Here is a 25,647-nt window from a genome sequence, read left to right on the forward strand (position 1 = left end):
GATCCCGGACTGGGTCCTGCTCACGACGGATGCCAGTCTCCGGGGTTGGGGGGCAGTGACCGGCTCTTTGTCGCTTCAGGGTCGTTGGTCAGCGGAAGAAGCACTTCTCCCCATCAACATCCTGGAACTGCGGGCAGTATACAGGGCCCTGCAGTCGTCCGGCTCCGCTCTTCACGGAAGGGCGGTACAGGTGCAGTCCGACAACGCCACCACGGTGGCGTATATCAATCACCAAGGCGGAACTCGCAGTCAGGCAGCGATGTCGGAGGTGTCTCGTATCCTGACTTGGGCGGAGGGTCACATTCCAGCGATCTCGGCGGTCTTCATCCCCGGAGTCCTCAATTGGGAGGCGGACTTCCTCAGCCGTCACGACGTGCATCCCGGGGAATGGTCGCTTCACCCAGAGGTGTTTCAGCTACTCGTGGACAGGTGGGGACTTCCGGAGCTGGACTTGATGGCCTCCCGTCACAATCACAAGTTGCCCGTTTACGGGTCAAGGACAAGAGACGCAGGTGCAAGTCTGGTGGATGCGCTGTCGGTGAAATGGACGTTTCACCTGGCGTATCTGTTTCCTCCGATATCCCTGCTTCCTCGGGTTCTGCGGAAATTCAAGCAGGACGGCAGCATGCTCGTGCTGGTAGCTCCGGCGTGGCCCAGACGTCCTTGGTACTCCGATCTCAGGAGCCTCTCCATCGACGCTCCGTACCTTCTTCCTCAGCGTCGGGACCTGTTGTCTCAGGGGCCCTGCCTTTACCCGGATCTGGGTCGGCTGTCTTTGACGGCGTGGCTCTTGAGACAGCCGTCTTGAGGTCTCGGGGCTTCTCCAGTTCGGTTATTGGTACCATGCTCAGGGCACGCAAGCCTGCTTCAGCACGGATTTATCACAGAGTGTGGCACACTTACTTTCAGTGGTGTGAGTCCAGACATTATGATCCTCAGGTGTTCCGAGTTTCTAGGATCTTGGAATTTCTTCAGTCAGGATTGGATCTCGGCTTACGCCTTGCATCTCTGAAGGTTCATGTGTCCGCCTTGTCCGTGTGGTTTCAACGGCGGATTGCAATACTACCAGACGTTCACACCTTTTTCCAAGGTGTTCTCAGGATCCAGCCTCCCTTTGTGCCTCCTGTGGCTCCTTGGGACTTGGCGGTGGTGCTACGGGTCCTGCAGGGTCCTCCGTTTGAGCCTCTTGAGGCGGTGGAGCTCAAGTGGCTGACATTTAAGACGGTTTTTCTCCTGGCAATTGCTTCGGCCAGGAGGGTGTCTGAATTGGGGGCGCTTTCCTGTCGCCCTCCTTTCCTGATTTTTCACCAGGACAGAGCGGTGCTCTGCACTCGTCCTGAGTTTTTGCCCAAAGTGGTCTTGAAGTTCCATATTAATCAGGAACTTGTTGTGCCAGCTTTTCAGTCCCCTGATCTTTCAGCTGGTGAGACTTCCTTAGATGTGGTCCGGGCGTTTAGAATTTATGTAGACCGGACGGCTTCGGTTAGGAAGTCTGATTCCTTGTTTATCCTCTTTGGTTTTCACAAGAGGGGTTGGCCTGCCAGCAAACAAACGTTAGCCCGTTGGCTTCGTTCCGTTATTTGTGAGGCTTATGCACAGGAGGGCTTACCTGTGCCAGCCTCTGTTAAGGCTCATTCCACTCGTTCTGTGGGTCCCTCTTGGGCTGCTAGACGTGGCGCTTCTGCTGTTCAGCTGTGTAAGGCGGCCACTTGGTCTTCAATTCAAACGTTTTTGAGGTTCTATGCGTTTGACACCTTTGCCTCTCAGGATGCATCCTTTGGGCGCCGGGTACTCCTTTCAGCACAGGAGCGTCCCCGCCCTTAGTTGTACTGCTTTGGGACATCCCCAAGGTCAACCCTGTGGACCCCCTATGGACCCTGAAGTAGAAAACAGGAGATATGGTAAGAACTTACCTTTGTTATCTCTGTTTCTACGAAGTCCATAGGGTCCACAGGGCGCCCGCCCTGACGCACCTGGCTTCAAATGGGCTGTGTGGCTGGTCACCGGTTTTCCGTCTCCCATTTCTGTGAGTATGGTTTCTTGTGTGTTCCAGTCTTCCTTCTCTCTGTTTAGTCTCCTCCTCCGGCCTTGGCTGCTTACCAACTGAGGTGCTGTGGCCAGGGGCGGGGTATAGAGGAGGACGGACCCAAGTGCATCCTGGGAGCAGCTAAAGCTTTAACTGCATGGTGCCCATGGATCCAGATCCAGCTATACCCCAAGGTCAACCCTGTGGACCCTATGGACTTCGTAGAAACAGAGATAACAAAGGTAAGTTCTTACCATATCTCCTGTTTTCTTGTTCAGGGTCCAAAGGAAAACACAGGGATACCATGGGGATATTATGGTTGGAGAGATCCAGGCACCAAACAGTTAGCTTCAGCTCCCAGTATGCCTATGGTGTTCCTCCATATATACCCCGCCCCTAGCCACAGGCATTCGGTTGTTTGTTTGGTGCGACAGGATTAAGCCGTACCTTTGTAACACGGGACTGCTCAGGCAGTCCTAAGGTTTTATTTTATGTTTTATTTTATTTCTATGTTTTTGAGTTGGTAGTACTAAGCATCTGAATTAAGACGCATGTACTGCGACTCCATCTACCTCCGCCGGGCTGCATCACCAGTAACAGGGCTGGTGATTCCGGCGGGTCCCGGCAGAACTTGCTAGCAGCGATGCTGGGACCCGGACTGCAACCGGATGCACGGAGATGTTGGGTAAGGGGATTCCTCGCTTATGAGGAATCGCGCGCGGCAGTCCTTTCTTCTGGCTCCCGAGACGCACCAGAAGCCACTTCAGTCAGGATCTGGGAGCGTCCACGTCCTCACTAGACCGCCGGGGCCTAATTGTCTGACACCAGGGATCGGCAGCAGACGCATATCTGCTGCCATGAGGCCAGCGTACTTGGCTGGTTGATACAGCTTAGGGGAGGTAGGCACTCCCTCGGCAGCTCCTCCCCCGACCCAGACGCAGTCCCTACGAAGGGTTTTTTTGCATCTGGGTTGCTCCGATACCAGTGTGCTGTCTGTTATAAAGAGCCACCTCACCAGTCCAGTTTACCTGTCCCTGGACAAGAGCCATCTTGGGTTATCCTCTTTGTCCCAGGTAATGAAGCAGTGGCTGCTCCCACTATACTTCCTTGGATGGGGTGTTCACAGTATGCTATGTTTGCACCTCCTATTCCCGGAAGGATGTTTATGGCCATTCTAGTCAGAGTATCTGTTGAAAGATGACCGGTAGTCTGCCCAACATATGGATTCAGACGCATCATCAGAGGAATCGTATCGTGCGCAGGATTCCTCTCCAGGGTCTAGCTCGGAGGAGGAAGACCATCCATCCACAGTGTATGTTCCTTCTTTGGTGAGGGCGGTTAAATCACTCCTAGATATTCAGGATGATGAACCAGCTCATATTATGAAGGCTCCAGTGGCCAAACCGGAGTTTCCTGTATCCGAACGGCTCACTGAGCTTATGGATGAGGCATGGGGTATCCCGGACAAACTGTTTTATGTGAATAAAATAATATCATTGTATCCTTTCCCATCTTCTGTATGTACTAAATGGGAGGTACCTCCTACTGTGGATGCTCATATGACGCATTTAATCAGAAATGCTACAGAACCTATTCCGTCAGTATCTTCTCTGAAGGATTCTACAGATTAGAAAAATTAAAGCATGTTTTAAGGCAATAATCTCATCATCTGGAGCTGTTACTCGTCCAGCTACTGCTGGAGCCTGGGTAGCCAAAGCTGTTGAAGAATAGATTTGGGCATTGGAAGATTCTCTACCATACGCTACCAGAGAACAGATGATGAATATCTCCCACATACAGGAAGTGGCTTCCTACCTGGGAGGAGCTGCAGTAGATGCTGGAATTTTAGTTTCTAAGACATCAGCAGCTTCAATAGTGGCATGCAGGGCCCTTTGGTTAAGATCATAGGTCAAGGGGAAAGGGGGAATTCAGGGGAGAGGCTCCACTGGAGTATTTAAACTAATATAATATACTCAGATATATCCATAATATAGTATTCCCTATATATGGGGAAACTTAATGACTGAAATCCGTAATGAAAAATAGTCAGGTCTGCCATCTACTGCAACTATAAAGTCTAGGCAGGTTTCTTTTCGGTCCATCCGTCCTACGGGCCGAGCTAGGGAACAGTCTTCCTCTAAGCTGATTAGTTTTCGCAAGACAGCGCAACAAACTAATTACAAGGTCTGGCTCGGCAAGACGTCCAGCTTTAAACCGGATGACAAACCCTCGGCCTGATGGGCGGGTCTCCTCCTGGGGAAGGGGTTATTATTCCAATCTATTCCTGTTCAGAGACCGAATGGGGCTCATTGTCATACACTAAATCTAAAAACCCTCAACAGGTTTATCCTTGTACTCAAGTTTTGTATGGAATCTCTCCGGTCAATTATTTTGGCAATGGAGCCGGGGAATTACATGGTTTCCCTGGACATTCAGGATGCATATCTACATGTTCCTATAACACCATCCCACCAACAATTTTTACAGTTTGCTGTCTTTCAGCAACATTACCAATTTCAGGCTCTACCCTTTGGCCTATCTACGGCCCCCGGGTATTTACCAAAATAATGGCGGTCATGACGGCCTGTCTCAGGTGTCAGGGAGTCAGAATACTGCCATATCTGGACGACCTGATATTGGCGCAGACTCCGATTGTTTTACAAAACCATCTTCAACTGACCATAGCCTGCCTACAAAAGCAAGGCTGGATCATCAATTGGAAGAAATCATCGCTTTCTCCGACATAGCAGATGGTACATCTGGGAGCTCTTCTGGATTCTCTGGCACAAACTGTGTTTTTGCCAGAGGACAAGATTGTGACCCTATTATAACGAGTATGTAAGTTGCTACACAAGCGACTGGTATCCATTCTGTTAGCAATACAGGTCCTGGGATCTATGGTATGCACCTTCGACATGGTGGGGTATGCTCCGTTTAATTTCAGGCCTTTGCAAAAATTGATTCTCTCCAGGTGGAACGGACAGTATCATCTAATAAGGTACCAGAGGGTCATTCTCACTCCAGAGGTTCATCACTCCCTCCTGTGGTGGCTGAGAAAGGATCATCTGAACAAAGGGCGCCCATCCTGGATTCCAAATTGGTTGCTTCTCACCACAGACGCCAGTCTTCGCGGATGGGGGGCAGTGACACTTTCAGGGAAGATGGACAAATCAGGAAATTCACCTGCCAATAAACATTCTGGAACTGCGCGCAGTATACAAAGCACTTGTCATGGCACAGAACCTGCTCCAGGGCAAGCTGGTCCAGATTCAGTCCGACAACGCGACTACAGTGGCCTACCTCAATCATCAGGGAGGCACGAGAGGTTACGCAGTCATGAAAGAAGTGACAAAGGTTCGCATTTGCGCAGAACGTCATCTTCCGCCCATCTCGGCAATATTCATATTGGGAGTACTCAATTGGGAAGTAGACCGCCTAAGTCGCCAGGACATACACGCTGGACAGTGGTCTCTCCATCCGGGAGTGGTTCAGCTTCTGTTAAACAAATGGGGTCTACCAGAAGTAGATCTCATGGCATCACGTCACAACCACAAGGTCCCCAGGTACGGGGCCATGTCCAGAGACCCATCAGCAGCCTTTGTGGTTGCACTGGCAATAAGATGGGACTTCAAGCTGGGATATCTTTCCTCCAATTTCCCTCCTCCCAAGAGTTCTCAGAAAATTTAAGCAGGAAGGCGCAACAGTAATACTGGTGGCTCCGGCTTGGCCCAGACATCACTGGTTCACCGACATATAGAATCTATCCATAGACAGTCCATGTCCTCTTCCTCTATGGCAGGACCTGCTAACACAGGGTCCCTACCTGTATCCAGACTTAGCGCGTCTGGCTTTGACGGCGTGGCTCTTGAATCTTCCATCTTAAGAGCAAAAGGTTTTTCCAGTTCTGTAATTCAGACGATGCTTAGGGCACGAAAGCCAGCCTCTGCCCGCATCTATTACAGGGTTTGGCATTCTTTTGGTCAGTTAGTATGCCCACAGAAAGCATGATCCTAAAGTGTTTATGATTTCCAGGGTACTGGCTTTTCTCCAGGTGGGTTTAGACCGTGGTCTCCACCTGGCCACTTTGAAAGTGCAGGTTTCTGCACTGTCAGTCTGGTTCCAGAGGAAGATTGCCTCATTACCAGATGTTATCATTTTTTTTCATGTAGTACTGCGAGTTCCGCCTCCTTTTGTTCCACCGGTAGGACCGTGGGATTTGTCGTTGGTTCTTAAGGGGCTACAAGCTCCCCCATTTGAACCCCTGGACTCTAGATTTGAAATGGTTGACAGAGAAGACACTTTCTCCTCACTGTCTCTTCTGCACGCAGAGTCTCTGATTTGGTAGCGCTTTCTTGTCGCTCCCCATTTTTGGTTTTTCACCAGGATAAAGCTGTTCTTTGTACAAGGAAGGGTTACCTTCCTAAGGTTGTGTCCCGTTTTCATGTGACTTAAGAAATTGTTGTTCGAGCTTTTCAGGCTCCAGATCTTTCTGTAGGTGTAGCCTCCAGGATGTAGTTCATGCTCTCCGTATTTATGTGGAGCGTACAAACTCTGTTAGAAAATCAGATGCTCGTTTTGTATTATATGGTTTTCACAAACGAGGTTGGCCAGCTAACAAGCAGACTCTGGCGAGATGGCTACGCATGACTATCTCTCAGGTGTGTACACAGGCTGATCTCCTTGTCCCAAGCATGGTGACAGCAAATTCTACTCGATCTGTAGGGCCATCGTGGGCATTTAGTCGTGGTGCATAGTCATATATTAATAGCAGCAAATGTCCAGAACAACAGATGACCAGCACACCAATATTATGCAGCAAGTGTTATTTTTTATATCAACTTACTTATTCCAAAATGCCACAGATAGACATCGTCCGTTCAACGAAAGAGCATTAGTGCCAAAATGATCATTATAGTCATCATAGTACTCATCATATGAAGTGAACCATCGCCGGGGCATCAGTGTGTATGGTCCGGCCCGACAGCTGTTTCTGTACTCGCCAGTACCTTCTTCCAAGGGCATAACCACACTACTGAGACCCCCAACCTTATAGTCTCAAATGAAGTGCACCTGGACCAGCCAATAATGACATCACACCTGTATTAATCATATAAACTGGAACCTCCGTGAAAAGGAGCGCCACGTCCAAGGGGGACCCGGAAGCTTGAGCTCCACAGACCGGAAGTGACGTTCCGGCTGTTAAAAGATGTAACAACTAGTCTTTAAAGCTACAGTGTATAAATCTGTGAACTATGAGGTGCTTACCAACAATTCTATTCAACTATAATGTAAGTTGTAAGAATTCACGAATCCCGGTGCTATATGTCAATATTACATGGTCCAAATTTCACATCAAAGGGCTCAATCCTATAAGGTGCGAATTGCGAGTAGCGAGTTTGTTTATTGAAACTCGCACACATTGCAGCGCAGTGCGCTTCCGAGAATTCTCCAATCCAATTAAAAATACCTATTCGCACTACTCACAGCGGAGGGGTGCGAATTGACTGCCAAATGAGATTTGCGAGAAATGCATGAAAATGTGGGGAGACCATCCTGAACCCCCCAAAATGGATAATTTTGTTAGAAGGCTATTTGTGGGCATTAGGAAGGTACTGTAGGTTTTGAAATGGTGTCAAATGGCTGATTAGTTTATTTTTTTTTTAATGCAAGAAAATTATAAAAAAAAAAAACTAACTTTTTTCGTTTCATGTCAAACTAATTAAACAAAAGATGCAATTAAAAGTAGGAAAAGTGATTTTGGGGTAGTTCGAGGGCACCTTGAAAAATTGAAAAAAATTCTAAAAACAATTATTTTTCAACTAAAAAATTATTGTAATTAAATTTGGGTTGCCTACTCTAACAAAGTTTCATTCTGGGGTAGTTTGAGGCCGTTTTTTTTTGTTTGTTTGTTAAAACCCCCCAAAAATGACGTACTTATTGGACTAATTAAGCTAATTGGAGACTTCCAAAAGCCTAATTAGACATTAGGGGGGTTGTCAAAGGGGTTTAGCACAGTGTCCCCACATTTTAACCTTTAAAATAAAGATTTTCCTTTCCATCTCTCACCCTCAGGGAAGTTGCGAATTCAGTCTGACTGATTCAGTGCGAGTTGCTAATTGGATTGCAAAATGAATTCGCTATGCGAATTCAAAGTGAAAGTAGCAACTCGCATCTCACTATTCGCTCCTAATAGGATTGACCCCCAAGAGTACTAAAAAGTGCAAGAAATAAAAATAAATGAAAAATAATGAAAAGCAAAAAAGAAAATTATACATATTTGTGAAATATATTATAAAAAACTATTTAAATTGAGTTCTTCATTAAGTCCCAGAGGTGATACAGTTCGCAGATCATATATCCAACGGCATTCACTCTGTAACATACGTTTATGATGATCCCCACCTCTCATGAGAGGGGGTATGTGGTCAATCGGCATCACCCTAAAATCCAGGAGGCCATGCCACATTTCCACAAAATGTTTTGCAACCGGTGGAGTGTTACTATCAATAGCAGAAAATGCTTTACGTATGGAGGATCTGTGTAATGCGATCCTTTCTTTTAGAATACAGACAGCGTTGCCCACATAGAGCCGATTACACGGGCACTTTATAATGTACACAACGTATTTGCTTATATAGTGTCTCAATCGCTATTGGCCCCAAAGTTTTTTAAAGTAATTGACGTTCCAGAGATGGGGCTGCAGCGCAGTCCAAATTTCAAATTGGGGATACACATCCAACTGCCATCCTCCCTGGCTCCCTTATTTGAATTTTGGACAGTGCTGCTGACTAGGGTGGTGAACAGCTGGCCTTCACTTCGCACATGCGTGTACAGCTGCCTGGATGCTAATGCGAACACTTTCAACACTAACTTTGACTTCCTCATGTTTCTCATAGACCAAGGTATGTCTGTGTCACATTTCACTAAATTATGTCCATTACTTTAAAAGTTATAAGAAAACTTTGGGGCCAATAACGAGTGAAACCCCCTGTATATGTATATTTGATATCATGGAATATATTTTTAAGATAACATTTTCATCCAATACCTAAATGTATTTATTGTTCCTTCTGTTTTTCATACAGGTTCGCTTATCACCTAAGACAGTGGCAGATTGAAGGCACAGGTATTAGCAGTCACTTGAAGGCACTGAATGACAAGCAGTCGTTACCGCTAAGAATTGTGTGCCAGCCAGCAGGACTTCCAGATAAGGTCAGGGCACCTAATGCTTCACAGAACTTTTTAAATATATTTATTAGAATTTCAACATGTTTTCGGAAAAGAAATAAGTTAAGGAGAGGCAAAGGTACAGTGACAAGGTCATATGTTAAGAGGACATTATAGCACTGCACACAAAGTATTACAGTATATATGAGATCCTGTAGAACAAAAAGAAAGGTAATATGTCTGCTTTATAAGCTTATTAGTATCCTGTATAGATGTGCAGGGAGGGAAGATTTGGCTGCATCAGTGCAGAAAAGAGAATAATAAGGGGAGAAGGTGTTGGGGTGACGAGGCTTCCTACCCCTGGATCACGGTATGCAAAACACTACTCCTGTGCTCTACCAATTCTCCTTACAGCCGGCTGGGAAGATAAGAAAAATCAACACATTCTGTGATGAATCCACTTAGCTCTCAGAGGCACATCCTCTTTGAGCTGTATTTTATAAGTTCAGAAAACTGCTGTCTCAAACATTTGCCAAAAATGGTTTGACAGATAAGAATACATATGATTGGTTTCACAAGTACATAGTATGTATCAATGCATCTTTCAGTTTGTCTTTTTCACAGTGTCCAGACTTGGTATCCTATTCTGGGATCCTTCAGCTGCTGTTGTCTTGTAACTGCTCGTTCAGTATACCGTAATGTGCTTCCATCTCATGATATTTGTGTAAAGGAAAATGGCTTTGTCTGATGAATCATACAGTATGTTTTAAATAAACACTATAAATTATTATAGACTCTCACAAAGGAAAGAGGCGGTATTTTAGATGTGTCTACAAGCAGGAATGAGAAGTAAAAAAAAATGGATATATTTATGTTGGCGTTGGGTAGAAAGTGTGTACCAGCCTCTCCAAATACTGAGAAATGAATTAAGATGGTCATATGTTATGCTGACCGATATTTTTATATTTTAGATGACCATAGAAATGTATCCGAGTGATCAGGTAGCCGATCTAAGGGCAGAAGTCACCCACTGGTATGAGAACTTACAGAAAGACCAGTTGAATCAACAACCTCAGCTTCAAGAGTTCGGACAGAGTAGTCGAAAAGGAGATTTTCCTGGTGAGCACTGACTGTTTTTATTAAAATTTTAATTTCACTGCACACTAGTCGATATATGGTCCGATCTGGCCGGATTGGACTACATATAGGGCCCATCGCTAGTGTGTACCCTCAATGTCACTGACTGACTCCCGCGCATCGTCTGTGACATTGCCCGTCTGACCTGCATGCAACATCGTTAGCGAGGGCCATGCTGCCGAATGCAACATAGCCCCCACTGTCTACCGACTTCGGCAAGTGTGTATGCACTTGACGATGCCGGGTCCTGTCTCACGATAGGTCTGCTCTTTATTTTACAATTATCTGCTCTTTTTAACAAAAGCTCTTGTGGCAATCAATGAAAAATTTACGTATTTACAAAGGGTAGTGGGAGGGAGTCCAGCTATATCAAATAACTGTGCTTTAAGGTTCCATTTATTTATAGAACCCAAGGACATAAGTTCATATTTTATTGTTTCATTTCCCACCACTTCTGCATTGGGGAGCACAGACACTGATTTGAGTGCTAGGTTGGAATTACTGTGTCTATGGGAACTGGAAGTATAGGTTACTGGTTACAGTGCTTGGACTAGAGGCTGACAATGACCCCCTGTTCCCAGTATAGTATGTTGTACAGCTGCCATTTTTTTTGTATGTTCAGGCTGATTGGGTGTATATATAAAGTGAGCAGTCAGAAAGTTGTTAAGAAATCCCATTGCAGTATCTCATGAGCCATGTGGTCTGTGCCCCAGAAATACTGGTGACCAGCAAACCTGTACTGGCTACATGCAGCTCCAGCTATAACTTTTTGTTGTTAAACCTAGGAGGTCTTATGGGCCCAGTTCGAATGATTTCATCTGGTCATGAATTAACAACTGATTATGATGAGAAAACCCTTCATGAGCTGGGATTCAAGGACATGCAGGTATCTGACCATTTTGAATGTTGAAATTATTGTTTTGTTTTAATTTAAAAGATTTGTACTGAACCATGTTAATAGATTTAGTAGTTATGACAACTTACACTTCATACACTTTACAGCTTCATATACTAAGGTGCCACTTATCATAGGAGATGGTATGTTAATATGCAATCGTATCATGCATAGGTACCACCTAACCTCAGCTCCTATGGTTCTTAGCACAGAATGATGAATAGTTTTAATACTCTATGGTGAAAAGATTTTGAGTATTAACAATTGATTAGCAGTAAATTTACATGGTTAAATCTTACCAGGTTCCAAAAATCCTATTCAGTGCAGCTTTTATGTGATTTTGCGGCATGTTACAAAAAAAAAAAAAAAAAAAAATATATATATATATATATATATATATATATATATATATAATAAAAAAATAATTATAATAAAAATTATCGCAAGAAATTAAAAAAACAAAAACACTTTTTTATGCTTGAAATAGATGGTATTTGTGTCTTTGGGTGCACCACGTCGGGAAAGAAAGGGAGAAGGCGTGCAGCTTCCTGCCTCTTGCCTTCCGCCCCCACAGAAAGACAACATCCCCATGCTTCTCCTCCTTCAAGAACCTCATCTCACCACTCTGTTTGATCTATTGGAGATGCTAGCCTCTTTCAAGCCTCCTTCAGGAGAGATGGACCTAGAAGATATTGAGGTAGGTTTTTTCTTTACAATGTTATGGGGCCCATACATCCTGTGACTGATTGCCACATTTCCTCATTCTGCCGATGGCTGGCTCTGAGAAATTCAGCATGCTAGATTTCCCCAACTCGCCGACGGGTCGCCAAGCATTGATGGCAGCCGAGCCGCAGATTGGATCGGCAGAATAAGCAATCGGGGCCGTAGATGTATGGCCCACATTACCCTTTTACTGTGCAAAACAGAATGTTGGAGATTTGCAAGTTGCGGAGCACTGAGACTTCCCTTGAAAGTTTTAGTTACATTCTTCTGTCCACCTCGGCACATATACTATTTGTCTGAGTGTGCACACCTGTCTTTTAACACATCTCTAGTTAAACATTTAAGGAAAGCTACACTTGAGAATATATTGTAAATTCCCCATTTTATACCTCAGTAACCGATTTCCCTTCTTTGTATGGTTTCTGTCTTAGTGTTTTGCAGTGTGATTTCGGTGACATTTCAGGGGGCAGTCCGATTAGGAAATGTTTACCTTAGCAACCAGGGATGGCCATAAACATAATTTACAGCTATAAGAAAATCATAATCATATCCAAGTTCTTTAAGTACAACAGTTATAAGTTTTCATTTGCTAAAATAAAACAGTTGGGGCGATTGAGTTGTTGGCGGCAGCGGCTATCAGCGCTGGGCGCCGCACGGAGCAATTAGATTGTTGCTCCGTTCAGGCACTAACCGGCGCCGGCATTTCTACTTGCACCCTCCTGAGGAGACGAGCAAAAATGTGTGATAAGTCTGTGGTTTGCCGTTTGGGCGCCATAACCAGGACGTTAGACTGGTATAGCCGGTTTATGTGGCTAAACCCGGTCTAATTGGGCGCAACAAGCGAGATAATTAATTGGCTGTCCAGATCTAGGCATTAAATAGCCAAAGGATGGTGACTGGGACTTGGGGATTTGTTTATACACTGGGCTGCTTGGCACCTCCATTCTGTCTGTTTTTAGTTATGCAGCTGAAATTTGGTCTATACGGACTCCACCATCAGCTCCTACCCTCCTCTCTATTCCCAGCTACAGGGGCGGAAATCTACTCTGTTCTGCTTGGTTCTGTGTATCTATTTTTCTTCTATCTGTTTTCCATTATAAAACAGAAAATGAGTAATTCCAGGTCTTAGCCTGGCAGTGCTTCATCTGTGACGTTTTACACCTGTGTAAAGTATCACTTGATGAGAGGACAGCAAGGTGTACTGTAATTAGTTGAGGCTAATCTTGTAGAACCAGCCTCGACAAAATCTTTAACGCAGTCCATACATGAGCTCATGCTACTCACCAAGTGTCCCATGAGTGTAGGTGAAGGGACATGTCGCATGACTGATTTTGATGAATTTTCAACAAATGACCCCATGCATCTTAGTGCGGGTAGCTATAGTGTACGTAGTTTCCTTAGCAAAGCCATGAGGGCATGGATTGATTACATTGCTTGGCCAAATCTGTACAATGTTAAGTCAGCATTTACCTACCCTCCAACATGACTGGTTTTGATGACGGACAATCAACAGTAGCTGGGTATTTCTTGCCTAGGAAAATATATCCTCTTTACAATGGTGCTAGTTGATGCTCATGTCGACATCAATGTATTTTCTTGAGATTCTTGGAAAAGTTGATCCTGATGTTTAAAGCAGTGAAATATGCATGATTTGCAAGAGCATACTATAACAAGCTCTTATTGAATTGGAACAAGTCAATTCAGCCAGTTATCAAAAAAAATTTGGTTGGTTCACCACCTGTTCCAATGTCTGTGGCTCCCAGCAGAAGCAAAGCTTCCAATAAATGTTCAAGAATGAAGAGCCCGGAGCAAACTCCATTAAGCTCATATATTTACCTCACTGCTTCTGTTCATTTAATCTGATAATAAGTAGCCTGTCCCATCCCCGACATGCGTGGTGGGAGGTGTGGCTCGCGTCTCCCCAATGGCTCCACTGCAGAGATGGGACACACCATCCACAGAGGAGGACCATTGCGCTGAGAACAGTAGGAAAGTAGGGGTGGAGCAGTGATGGGCTGCTATTTACTAGTATTTAATGAGTACAGGTTGAGTCTCCCATATCCAAATATTCCGAATTACAGAATATTTCGAAATACGGAAATTTTTTAGCATGACTGAGATAATGAAACCTTTGATTTTTGATGGTTCAATGTACACAAACTTTAAGGCACAACTTATTAAACATATTGTATCAAATTACATTCAGGCTGTGTGTATATTGTGTATATGAAACATAAATGAATTTCATGTATGTACACAAACTGTGTTTGAGCTACAAAATTATTGAAAATATTTAATAAAATGACCTGCAGGCTCTGTGTATAAGGTGTATATAACACATAAATGCATTCTGTGTTTATATTTGGGTCCCATTCCCAAGATATTTCACTATGGTATGCAAATATTCTAAAATACGGAATATTCCGATATCCAAAATACTCCTGGTCCCAAGCATTTTGATTATGGGAGACTCAACCTGTAGTGGGCTTTCAAAAATCCTGGATTTCATCATATATTTTTTTTTTTTTGTCAGATTTAAAAGGTCAATAAGTTAAATGCAAGTTCAATTATATTTTGCATAGAATATTATTTTTAAATCCAGCAGCCAAAACGGTGAAAACCCGCAAGTCTCATTTCTTTAGACTTTTTTTTTTTATTTTTTTACCTTTAAATTCTAAATTGACTTTAGAAGTATCTTAAGCAATATAATTTAAACACGCTTTAATTGTACCTCAATTAGCGGGGTTTCACCATGTGTGTTATTTCCCAGAGGTGGACTTTCCCTCACAGCCTCAGTAGCTGCGCGGAAATGTCCATGCGGCAAAGGCACCATCGGGGCTTAAACCCGCGGGGAAACCCTTTGATTCCGCAGTTTACGTGGAATCTTTAGGTTTCAGTGCATTAACCCCTGATTTACTGCACAGGAAAAATGCTATTTAATTTAATAGCTATCCCCACGCAGCACTGCAGTTAACCGTGGGGTTAACTCTGCGGCTTATTGAATTTCACCCCTAATGGTGCATACACACGGTCAGATTTTTCTTCAGATCTGAACGATAATGATTTAAAAAATCGTTCAATCGTTCATATCTGAAGGAAAATTTTACATATCTGTCAGGTCTGTCAGATGAACGATGCGCGTTCCCGATGGTCAGATAACGATATCTGCCATCTGATGTGTTTGCAGTCAGACTTGGATGATTCCATTCATTTTAATGCAGTCAAAAATCGTTCAATCGTTGAAATCGGTCAAATCTTTGGTAAGATCTTTCATCTGTCAGATCTGATAAATCTGACCGTGTGTATGCTCCTTAAGTGTAATGTTGTCCTTTATTGATAGAATATTACCCATAACCATTCAATATTGTCTCAAACAGATTGCCTTCCTAATCACAGTATTGTAAATTCTATATACAGTGAACAGTAGAGAGAAGTATTTCAATATATTTCTTGATTGCAGAGTGCTAGATGTGAGGAGCTGCATCTCCATGCTGAGAACCTCTCCAGGCGAGTGTGGGAGCTCCTGATGCTGCTTCCAACCTGCCCCAATATGCTACAGGCATTCCAGAATGTGTCTGAGGAGCAGGTGAGAAGGGATTCCATGGCTGATTTCAGTGCATTGCACTATGATGCTGGGGAAAGGGGGGCACTTATTTTTTCCTGTACATGACTGTCAACAATTTCCAAGGGTTTGCCTGTGGACAGGGGGGAAAAGTGCCCCCAAAATGTCACAGTTGTAACCGTACAATACATATTCAGTTTTTAGGTTTTCTCATTATCGATTTTTTTAATAGGCTAACGATGGACCTTGTTGGAAAGACTTACTACGGATAAAAAGCGCTCATAAACTTCTGTATGCTCTTGAAATTATTGAAGCACTGGGCAAGCCAAACAGGAGAATAAGGAGAGAGTCTACGGTAATAAAGATTTAAATGAATGTAACTCGTATTAAAAAAAAAAAAAATCGGCCTTATTTTTTTTTCTCCTTTTTATAATGCAAGTCCTTTTGTGTTCTTTAAGTTGTGGATATAGATGATTTTACATTTTGATTATGTTTGAAGAATGTCAAGAAGACCTGTTTTATCACTCGTGAATTTTCATTCAGACATCCGTAAAGCTTGAAGTTGTCACAAAAACAGTTCTCTTGTCACTTTTTTTTTTTTTAAACTTTATTGCAATCAGTCTACGTAACATTCTCCAGGCTTAAGAAAAAAATGTATGTATATGTGTGCACAGGCATACAGTCAGGTGCATAAATATTGGGACATTGACAGAATTTTCATATTTTGGCCTCTATTCACCACCACAATGGCTTTGAAATGAAACAAACAAGATGTGCTTTAACTGCAGACTTTCAGATTTCATTTGAGGGTAATTACATCCAAATCAGGTGAACGGTGTAGGAATTACAACGGTTTCTATATGTGCCTCCCAATTTTTAAGGGGTAAAAAGTAATGGGACTATCAACCCAAAAACTATTTCATGGACAGGTGTGGGCTATTCCCTCGTTATTTCATTATCAATTAAGCAGGTAATATTATATGCTCGTATTCAGTCAAATGCTTCAGAACTCATTGGACGGCGCTTCACAGTGCAGATGGACAATGACCCGAAGCATACTGCAAAAGCAACCAAAGAGTTTTTTAAGGCTAAAAAGTGGAATGTTATGCAATGGCCAAGTCAATCCCCTGACCTGAATCCGATTGAGCATGCATTTCACTTGATGAAGACAAAACTGAAGGGAAAATGCCCCAAGAACAAGAAGGAACTGAAGACATTTGCAGTAGAGGCCTGGCAGAGCATCACCAGGGATGAAACCTAGCGTCTGGTGATGTCTATGCGTTCCAGACTTCAGGCTGTAATTGCCTGCAAAGGATTTGCAACAAAGTATTAAAAAGTGAAAGTTCGATTTAGGATTGTTTAGTTTGTCCCATTACTTTTGGCCCCTTAAAAAGTTGCCATCTTTCAACAAATAGGTTCGATAATTTTCTGTATTGCTAGAGTTGCCCTCATCAAATACAAATGCTTTTATTGTGAAGAAAAAATGTGTAGGCGGAACAATTACTCGATTGGTAGGTGTTAAAAGCTCACAAAACGGGACTATGTGCAGTGCATAGCATATAAAAATCAACTGTTCTCATTCAAAGCCGAGCTCCATCTGGAAGCAAACATCAGCACAAGAGCTGTCCGTCTGAGTTTTATGAATTGAGTTCCCATATCTGCATACAAGCCTTAAGCTAGCCACACACATGGCGATCTGCACACGATCAGCCGATGTGTACGATTTGTGTACGATTTCCCTTGAAACTCTCCCCGGCAGCTCTGCGCACGATCTCCACACAATTTGGTTTCCAATCTTCATACAATCTCTCCTGCGTTCAGACTTTTACAGTGCATCGCCTCCTAGGTTGTCAGATCTGCCCTACTGCACGGCAGATCTGACTATGTGATGTGTGGCCAGCGGGGACGCGCATCGCATCGTGATCGTGAGTGGGGACTCACGATTTACTCAGGATTTGGCCATATTTTACACAATCTGTCGTTCCAATGCGTCGGAATCGGCCAGATCGGGTAAAATATCGCTGTGTGTGGCCAGCTTTAGATCACAATCCACAATGCCAAACATGGTGTGGTTTGCCACTCCAAATATCTGACTTTTAGACCCTCTTCCAGTCCCTCCAGCATAAACTGCAGTAACCATTACAAATGAAACAAAGAGTTTCATACAGGTGAAGTGGATATTTCAGACCCTGTGTGAATTCTTGACTATAATAGGTTTTTGATCTTTGAGAATGGTCTGAACCACACTGTAAGAAAAATTATTTTAGCTCGATGGATCATGGCTTCAATGCCAAAGTCAAAGAAGGTAAACGGGCCCTTACTCAAAAGACAAGGGGGGAGATGCACTAAGCCTTGGAGCGTGTTAAAGTGGAGAGTGAAAAAGTACCAATTTATCAGCTCCTGTCATATTTCAAACACAGCCTGTGAAATGACAGGAGCTGATTGGTTAGTACTTTATCACTCTCCACTTTATCACTCTCCAAGGCTTAGTGCATCTGCCCCAAGGTCGTAAGGCACACATCCACTTGCCGATTTCTATTAGCGATTGAACAATAACGATATCGTTATCGTTCAATCGCTCATGAATCGGGCACATTAATGTCTGAAACGACCAGCAATGCGCGCTCCCGCTGGTCGTTACCGACATCAATCATCGCCGGAACATGCTGGTCAACCTGACGATAACGTCAGGTTGAGAATGTTAGGGGATGATTGATGTGTCTACACGGAACGACTAATCGCTCAGCGTACTGTGGGCACAGCACAGACTGTGAAATGACTGCACAATTACAATGTCGTAATCGTGCAGTTGTTTCAAAGTCTGCTAGTGGATGTGCCCCTTTACAGGTAGGTTCCATGCTTGGCGCTCTGTCATGCTGAGAACATCTGTGTGCCAATACCACCTGGGCCAGTCCGGTGCTGCCAAAATCAGTGGAATGTCCTCTCTTTATCTCTTCTGGACCTGCAGTATCTCCATGATGGCGACATGCCATCCCAACAGAAACCTGAATTTCTTGAGCTGGATCAAAACCACGCCAAGCTGTATTTCAACTGAGGTTCCATGTTGTTGATATCTGGTTGCCACATCTGACCACCACCTGTTGAAAAACTTCTGGATGATGTGAAGTTTGACTACTGGAGAAGTCTGCTTCCCAGTTTTCCAACCCAGGCATGCTATATCGTGGAAACCTGTTGCTTCACCTTACGCATGACCCTGCAGTTCTCTCTCATAACCAGGGCATTCCTAGTGCCCCTTGACGATTTCTGTATGCCATTGAGGAGTCAAACCTCTTGATCAATGTTGTTGGATTGTATTTTGATGGCCCTGGCTTCCACTGACCAGAGTGTTGAAATCCCTCTGAGCTCTAGCACGATAATTGACTCCTCTGGTGTTCATTGTCACTCTACCTGGGATTGAATGTTTTGTTTTTCTCACCCCTTTCCCCTCTTCCGTACATATCATCTAATCTCTGTTGGGGAACGCAAAACCCATGTTTGTATTTTTGCCTCTCCATCACCAACAGAGTGAAAGAAACAAGCTTGGGGATAGTATGATCAACTGACTGGTCAAAGCTCTGTAGAGACTTGTTACTTTACAAAATCACTTTGTTAGTGAATACCATATTCCCCAGTACCTTCATGAAAGTTAATCCAACACCTGTTTTCGAACATGAGGCTCTTTTCTACCTATAAAAACACCCTCTTATTATGGGTTTTGAACAGAAAGCCCAAGAAGATGTTCCGTTGGGATTATCTTTTTGGGAAGGAGTCAGGTCGGACTACAGCTGTGAACCTTCAATACACACTAGAGTTATTTATTCTTAGAGGCTAATTAACCTACCAGTATGTTTTTGTTTGTGGAATGAAACCGGAGCACCTGGAGGAAATCCTCGGACACAAGGGGAAAATGTACAAACTCAGATAGTGTCTTGGCCATATATTTAAATCATGACCTCACGGCTTTAAGGCAGTAATGCTAACCATTATGGCAACCGTGCTTCCTGCTTGAAAAAAAAATGGTGCTGCTTATATTATTAATACTGTATGTGCTATTTTACTGGATTGAATGAGGATAAGCCTCTACAAAAACCTGCCATTTACTTTTGTAGTTTGAAGAAACTGTAAATACAAGAGAGTTTATTCAAAGTTAATAAATGGTATTACTCTTTACAGGGCAGTTATAGTGATTTGTATCCAGACTCTGATGACTCTAGTGAAGATCAGATTGAGAACAGTAAAAACACATGGAGCTGCAAGGTAAAGTGTTAGTAATATAGTTCTAAAATACTACTGTTATAAACTATAACCTTACAATATTTCATATATAACTGTTTATCTTCTTAAACTTGGTTCCCGGGACCCCAAACAGGTCACGTTTTCCAGGTCTCCCAGCAGGTGCGCAGATGTATTCATTACTCACGGACACATTTTGTGATTCTGTTAGGAGACCTGGAAAACATGAACTTCATGGGGTCTTGAGGGCTGAGTTTGAGAACCTGTGTTCTAACACAATATTGCAGCAGACTAAAAAAAAAAAAAAAAAGTTACTGTACCAAGTTTAACTTATTATTTTGTGTGTTTTCTTCTTTCCAAAACTGCAATAAATATATTGTTTGAACATCATATAGGGAATATAATACTATTTCTTTATAACAGTTATACATAGAATACATGTTTCCAATTGTATTAATGGCTTCTTGTTTATATGAGTGTAATAAATTTGCATTGTATCTTTAGTTTGTTGCTGCAGGGGGTCTACAACAGCTAATTGAAATCTTCAATTCTGGGATTTTGGAGCCCAAAGAGCAAGAATCATGGACTGTAGTAAGTTCACATTCATGTTGTACAGTATGTTATGTGGTCAATTACTAAAGTTGTATAGTACGGTAGTTTTAACTCTCCTCTTTAGGAAAGTTGCACAGTAATGACTTTCTCATTTGTGATTACACAATATCTTAAACTGCAATAGCTTTGCTGAAGCATCTGTGCAAAGTGCTTATCTATAACAGCAGTGACCATTGTGACCTGCAGTTACCTCTACAGGTTCACAATCATACATTAGAGAAAGCCTAGTGACCGTTATATCCGTTTCACAACAGATCTTTATTCCCTTGTATTTGTTACTCTTGTCAGCAATTCCATGCAAAAGTATTCTGTGAAATCACCTTTCAATAAAAAATAATTTAATATTTAAAAATAAGCTTTGATTTGCTTGAATTGTTACAATACCCTTTAATGTAAGTTGAATATGTATTCTACAGTCATAAGGGTCCATGTAATAAGCAGAAACATTTAACCACTTTTACCCGCTTAATAATTATCGTGGAAGGTGGTAATGTTTTCTATCAAATATTATTCTGACTAATAACTTATGCTATCTCTCACCATATCTTTAATATGTACCCATCCAATCTGGCATTCACTTTTCGGAATGAATGCAATTGAGAGATTATAATTATGCTCATTTTTCTTTAAGGCACCACAAAGTTTCCATAGTGCCGTACAGGGTATATGCAAAGTCACAGTAATACATGACTCAGTACATTAACTGCATGCCTTTCGAGCAGTACAGAAAAATAAACTAACATACTAGGTAGTATGCGGACAGGAGGCAAGCATTGAGGAATTTAGTATCTTTACAGGCAAGTGAGGGTGAGTCATTGGAGAAGGTAGATTAGCACTTCAATGAGTCTGTACCCAACGATGGGCGAGCACACAGTCAGTGTCACTGAAAGGGAATAGATGACGAGACAATAAATAGTGGAAGCAATTATAGTGCTAGGGATGAACATGAGACAGGAGTGCCCTGCCCGTGTGAGCTTACATACTAAGAGAAATTATGTTTTAAGTGCAGTTATTATGAATTCAATCTGTATCTCTACAGTGGCAGCTGGACTGTTTAGCGTGTTTGCTAAAGTTGATATGTCAGTTTGCTGTGGACCCAACAGATCTGGATCTGGCATATCATGACGTCTTTGCCTGGTCAGGAATAGCTGAGAACCACAGAAAAAGAGCATGGCCTGGCAAATCGAGAAAGTCAGCTGGAGATCACTCAAAGGGCCTCCACATACCCCGTTTAACAGAGGTACTTTTGCATGATATTTGCTCTTTCTATTTGTATCATATACCAGATAGATCTTGCCACATTATGTCTTCTGAGAAAAACTGTGTGAAAATAGAGTTTTCGGTACTCCCCATTAAATCCTTTTCTCTAAATCCATTTAGGGGACACTGCTAACACAACTAAGCAGGATATAAAGGTTAGGGAGGACACAATCAGGCAAAGCTGTGCGCAAATTTTTTCACATAAAACTGATGTCATTCGATACAAAGACATCGAATCAATAAAATCTGGTAAACTTGTGGATGGAGGACCAGGTTGCAGCCCGGCCTCAACTGAGGCTCCATGATGCGCTGCTTAGGAGGTGCTCATTGATCTGGTAAAGTGCCTCCTAATGTTAACGAGAACCAGAACCTTCTCCGTGATAAACGTCTGTATAATGGTTGCCGCATTCCACCTGACCACCTGCTGTTTATTTGCCGTTCATTCTCTCTCTTGGGGATCACAAAGAGCCCAGACACTACTTTAATGCACTGATGATCATTTAACAACAAAGTCTAGTAAAGATCTAACCACATCCATGAGGAAGAGCGTTTACTACTTTCCTAGGCTACATCGGTCCCAGGTACAGTGATGGTCCTGTTTCAGATTGAATTTAGACACCACCTTTGAGATGGAACAAAAGATTTGTATTCCTTATGAAAGGACACGAGATATGATTACCTACAAGGTAACGCAGCCAATTCAGTACCCTTCTTACAGAAGAAATAGCCAACAAAAATACATCTTTCAGTTAAGTAATTTAAAGTCAATTAACTCAAGAGGTTTGAATGTTGGTTTCTGTAATGGTGAAAAGACTAAGATGAGGTCTTGCTGATCATGGGGTTGTTGAATATGTAGAACTTCCTGATGAATCGCATGTGCACCTCAAGAAGTCTAGTCAACTTTTGCTGACAATGATTGATAGAGCCAAAGCTAATTTCAGGCCTCTGTCCAGACCATCCTTTAAGAAAGGCAAGAGGTTTGCCAAATTAAAGGCCAACATATCTAGGTTTTCCTTGCTATATGATTTTTTTTTAGAAGAGAGCAGTTTACAGGCTTTGATCATGGTCTGAATGGCCTGCTCAAGTAGCTCCTTGCCAGAAAAATCATGGAATCGACAGTCTTTCCGTTAAAACCATGTCAGTTAACTCTTGGTGGAGTAATGGACTTTCACTGAGATCGTCATCCTTCAGAGACAGCCTCCAGGGCGGCTCTGCTAACATGCTTAGAATGTTGGCATATCATGATCTCTTCGCCAGTCTGGTGTCGCCAAAATTACTGAAACACTATTTCAAGACCTCTACCAGATTAACTGCAGTTTCCAAGCCAAGAGCCTGGGACAGTAGAGATCGACATCTATGACCATTTCTCCCATCTACAATAATGCTTCCTTTGTTTTATCAGAAATAGGGGTGGATTTTAGTAAATACAATACAGACAATAGAGGCATCCACCAAATGTACTATTCCTGCCACCATTCAGTCTGGGGGAAACTGCTATGGGGTATATTTACTAAAATGTGGGTTCTTAGAAGTGGAGATGTTGCCCGTAGCAACGAAATCAGATTCTAGCTATTATCTTCCAGAAGGTGTTAGATGAATGTTAAGTAGAATTTGACCTGCACTTTAGTAAATATACCCTCTAGACCAGTGATTCCCAACCTCTGTCTTTAAGGCACACGAACAGTTTTAGTTTTAGTGATATCCATGCTTAAGCACAGATGGTTAAATCAAAATAACTGAGGCACTAATTAAGTCATCTGTGCTCAAGTATGGCTATCCTTAAAACCTGGACTGTTAGTGTACCTTGAGGACCATGGGAAACCCCTGCTCTAGACTCTGGGTTAAAGGGAATGGCACAAATATTTAACAAACTAGAACTACCCTCCACCCTGATCTATTTATCACTATTCGCTCCTACCACTGCAATCCCCCCCTCCCCCTAGAAGAAATGACTAGATGCCTTTCTCCGAATACTGTACAAAGCAGGTGGGAAACTGGGTATTTGAAGGTCCCATAGCAAAAGTTTGTAAGGGCCCGTAAGTACCACCCAATGGTGAAAATTTATATAACACATGGAAGGATGATGGGCCCCCTCAGCTTTGGGCCCCAATAGCAGCTGCAGCTATAGTAGTTACGCCTGTGGTACAAAGGGTTTTTCAGGCTTGTGAGACTATTTCCTCCTTGATCACAGTAATTATTGATGCTTTGCCTTATTAGCTCATGCTGCCATTTTTATTGACTGCTCAGATATTTCAGGTCAGCATTTAGGCCTCAATTCAGTTAGGAACGAGGGTTGTGAGTTGCTGGCGCACGTCTTCACAGTTTGATCTGGCCCTGGATCCACTAACAGCACTTATCAAGAGAGTGACAATGTCATGCCTATTTGAATTGAGCCCTTAATTTGTAGTGTTTGTCCTTCCTATACAGAAGTTCAGCAGTTTTCTGTTCCGATTCGGCACAACCATTCTCCCCCAGCACAGCTCTGCTCAAGTGTATTGCAGTCATTCCCGGAGAGGCTGCTCTTCTTCAGGCTGTTTTGAATCACTACTCAAGTGGCTTCTCGGTATCATTGTTCCTGGTAAAGATCCCACATCTTGGTATACCCTTTGAAGCCAACACTGGTTTCAGTGTCTGGTTTTTTTTTGGGGACTTCTGGACAGATACTGGGATTAGATGGTATCCTTTGTCAGTACCAGTTTTGCCACGATGAGAATAGCTTTTTGTTCTGAGGTGGACTTCCCAACTGTGCTTGCACTTGTCTCTATCAGGAGCTTGTCTTTGTGGACGAATTCATGATGAAGCCTAAATGGTCTTTCCTAGAGGTTCAGATTTCTGCTGCACCGTCCACATGTGCACTGTTCTTCTTTGGGGTCTTATGATTGAACCTCCCTGAAGTACTGGCAGACCATATTGTGCAGGTTTGCAGGTTGGGGTCCTATGGTTAAGCCTTTTTGAGGTTTCCTTCTCATGGAGATTTTTTTCATGACTATTTCTGTTCCCTGATTGCCTTTATCGGGTTAATGGAGCCCTTGAGGTCCAGTTTCAACTGGGTTTGTGGTCTTCATGGACAGGGGTCAATTAAATTTTTTATTTTTGGGCTGTAGACTCTCTTCTTTTGAGTTGCTGATTGCTTGGCTTCATTTCCTGTTGCTGGGATTAAGTGGACTCAGACTAGGAGTTGCCACGGGAGTGGGACTAGAGAGGCTGGGTTGAAAACTAGAAGGCTTGATATAACTCCTGCTCATTCAGAATGACACTTTGAGTAAGTAGTAGAGCTGCGTAGGCTAGATAACTAAACTGAACCAGCTCCACAGGATTGCTGGGTTGCAGGATTGCTGGGATGCGGGTCAGAACCAGCTATTGCAGGAACGCTGGGATACAGAGCAGAACCAGCTATTGCAGGCACGCTGGGGTGATCAGTACCAGCTATTGCAGGAATGCTAGGTTGAGCCAGTGAGTACTGGAGATGGTTACTGCGCAGAACTCTTGCTGTGATTGATGAGAGACCGCAGCAGGTCTGTGGACAACATAGCACAGGCAAATTAGAGAGTGCTCGGGAAGCTTCCTTTATACCCCTGGCTATTCAGGGATAGGCTGAGAGATTCAGGTGACCGCTGGCTGGCTCCCGATGGAATACTGATCTGTCAGCTGGCCCACACTGTCATGGCTACGCCCAGAGCTGGTTTTGGAGGGAACTTAGGCATGGAGCACACTGTGGACATGCAGAGAGACTTGTAAGCACTAATGGACTGGGAATAATACATCCACATGATCTCTGCAGTTCAGGTCCAGCATATTAGCTGGATTGCAAAACTCTTCTTGTAATCAGGAGCCTGCAGCTCTCACAGACAGAGAGACTCTCATGTGCACAATAAGGGCCTGATTCAGAGCCACTCGTAAGCGGCAGCTCGTTCGCTCTGAGCGATGTTTGCCCAACTGCGCATGCGTACGGATCGTTATACGCATGCGCGAACCAGTCAGTGCGGACGAAATTCATGTGCTCGCAAAATAGCGAATGCCTGCTAATTTGAG

General features: G+C 43.3%; 1 protein-coding gene across 2 annotated transcripts in view; it reads left to right on the plus strand.

Moving 5' to 3' along the window:
• The window catches only part of USP34 (ubiquitin specific peptidase 34), a 265,775-nt gene that overhangs the window by 102,941 nt on the left and 137,187 nt on the right, over positions 1-25,647 (plus strand). For both annotated transcript variants that reach the window (XM_088477313.1, XM_088477314.1), the window contains 9 exons: positions 9,112-9,238; positions 10,165-10,312; positions 11,116-11,216; positions 11,713-11,922; positions 15,409-15,534; positions 15,743-15,865; positions 19,684-19,767; positions 20,248-20,334; positions 21,395-21,595. In XM_088477313.1, the coding sequence (XP_088333439.1) occupies positions 9,112-9,238; positions 10,165-10,312; positions 11,116-11,216; positions 11,713-11,922; positions 15,409-15,534; positions 15,743-15,865; positions 19,684-19,767; positions 20,248-20,334; positions 21,395-21,595 (1,207 nt within the window). The remainder of the gene's footprint in view (positions 1-9,111; positions 9,239-10,164; positions 10,313-11,115; positions 11,217-11,712; positions 11,923-15,408; positions 15,535-15,742; positions 15,866-19,683; positions 19,768-20,247; positions 20,335-21,394; positions 21,596-25,647) is intronic.

Source organism: Taudactylus pleione, unplaced genomic scaffold (genome assembly GCF_031769625.1).
Source record: "Taudactylus pleione unplaced genomic scaffold, aTauple2 ptg000201l, whole genome shotgun sequence".
Taxonomy (NCBI): Eukaryota; Metazoa; Chordata; class Amphibia; order Anura; family Myobatrachidae; genus Taudactylus; species Taudactylus pleione.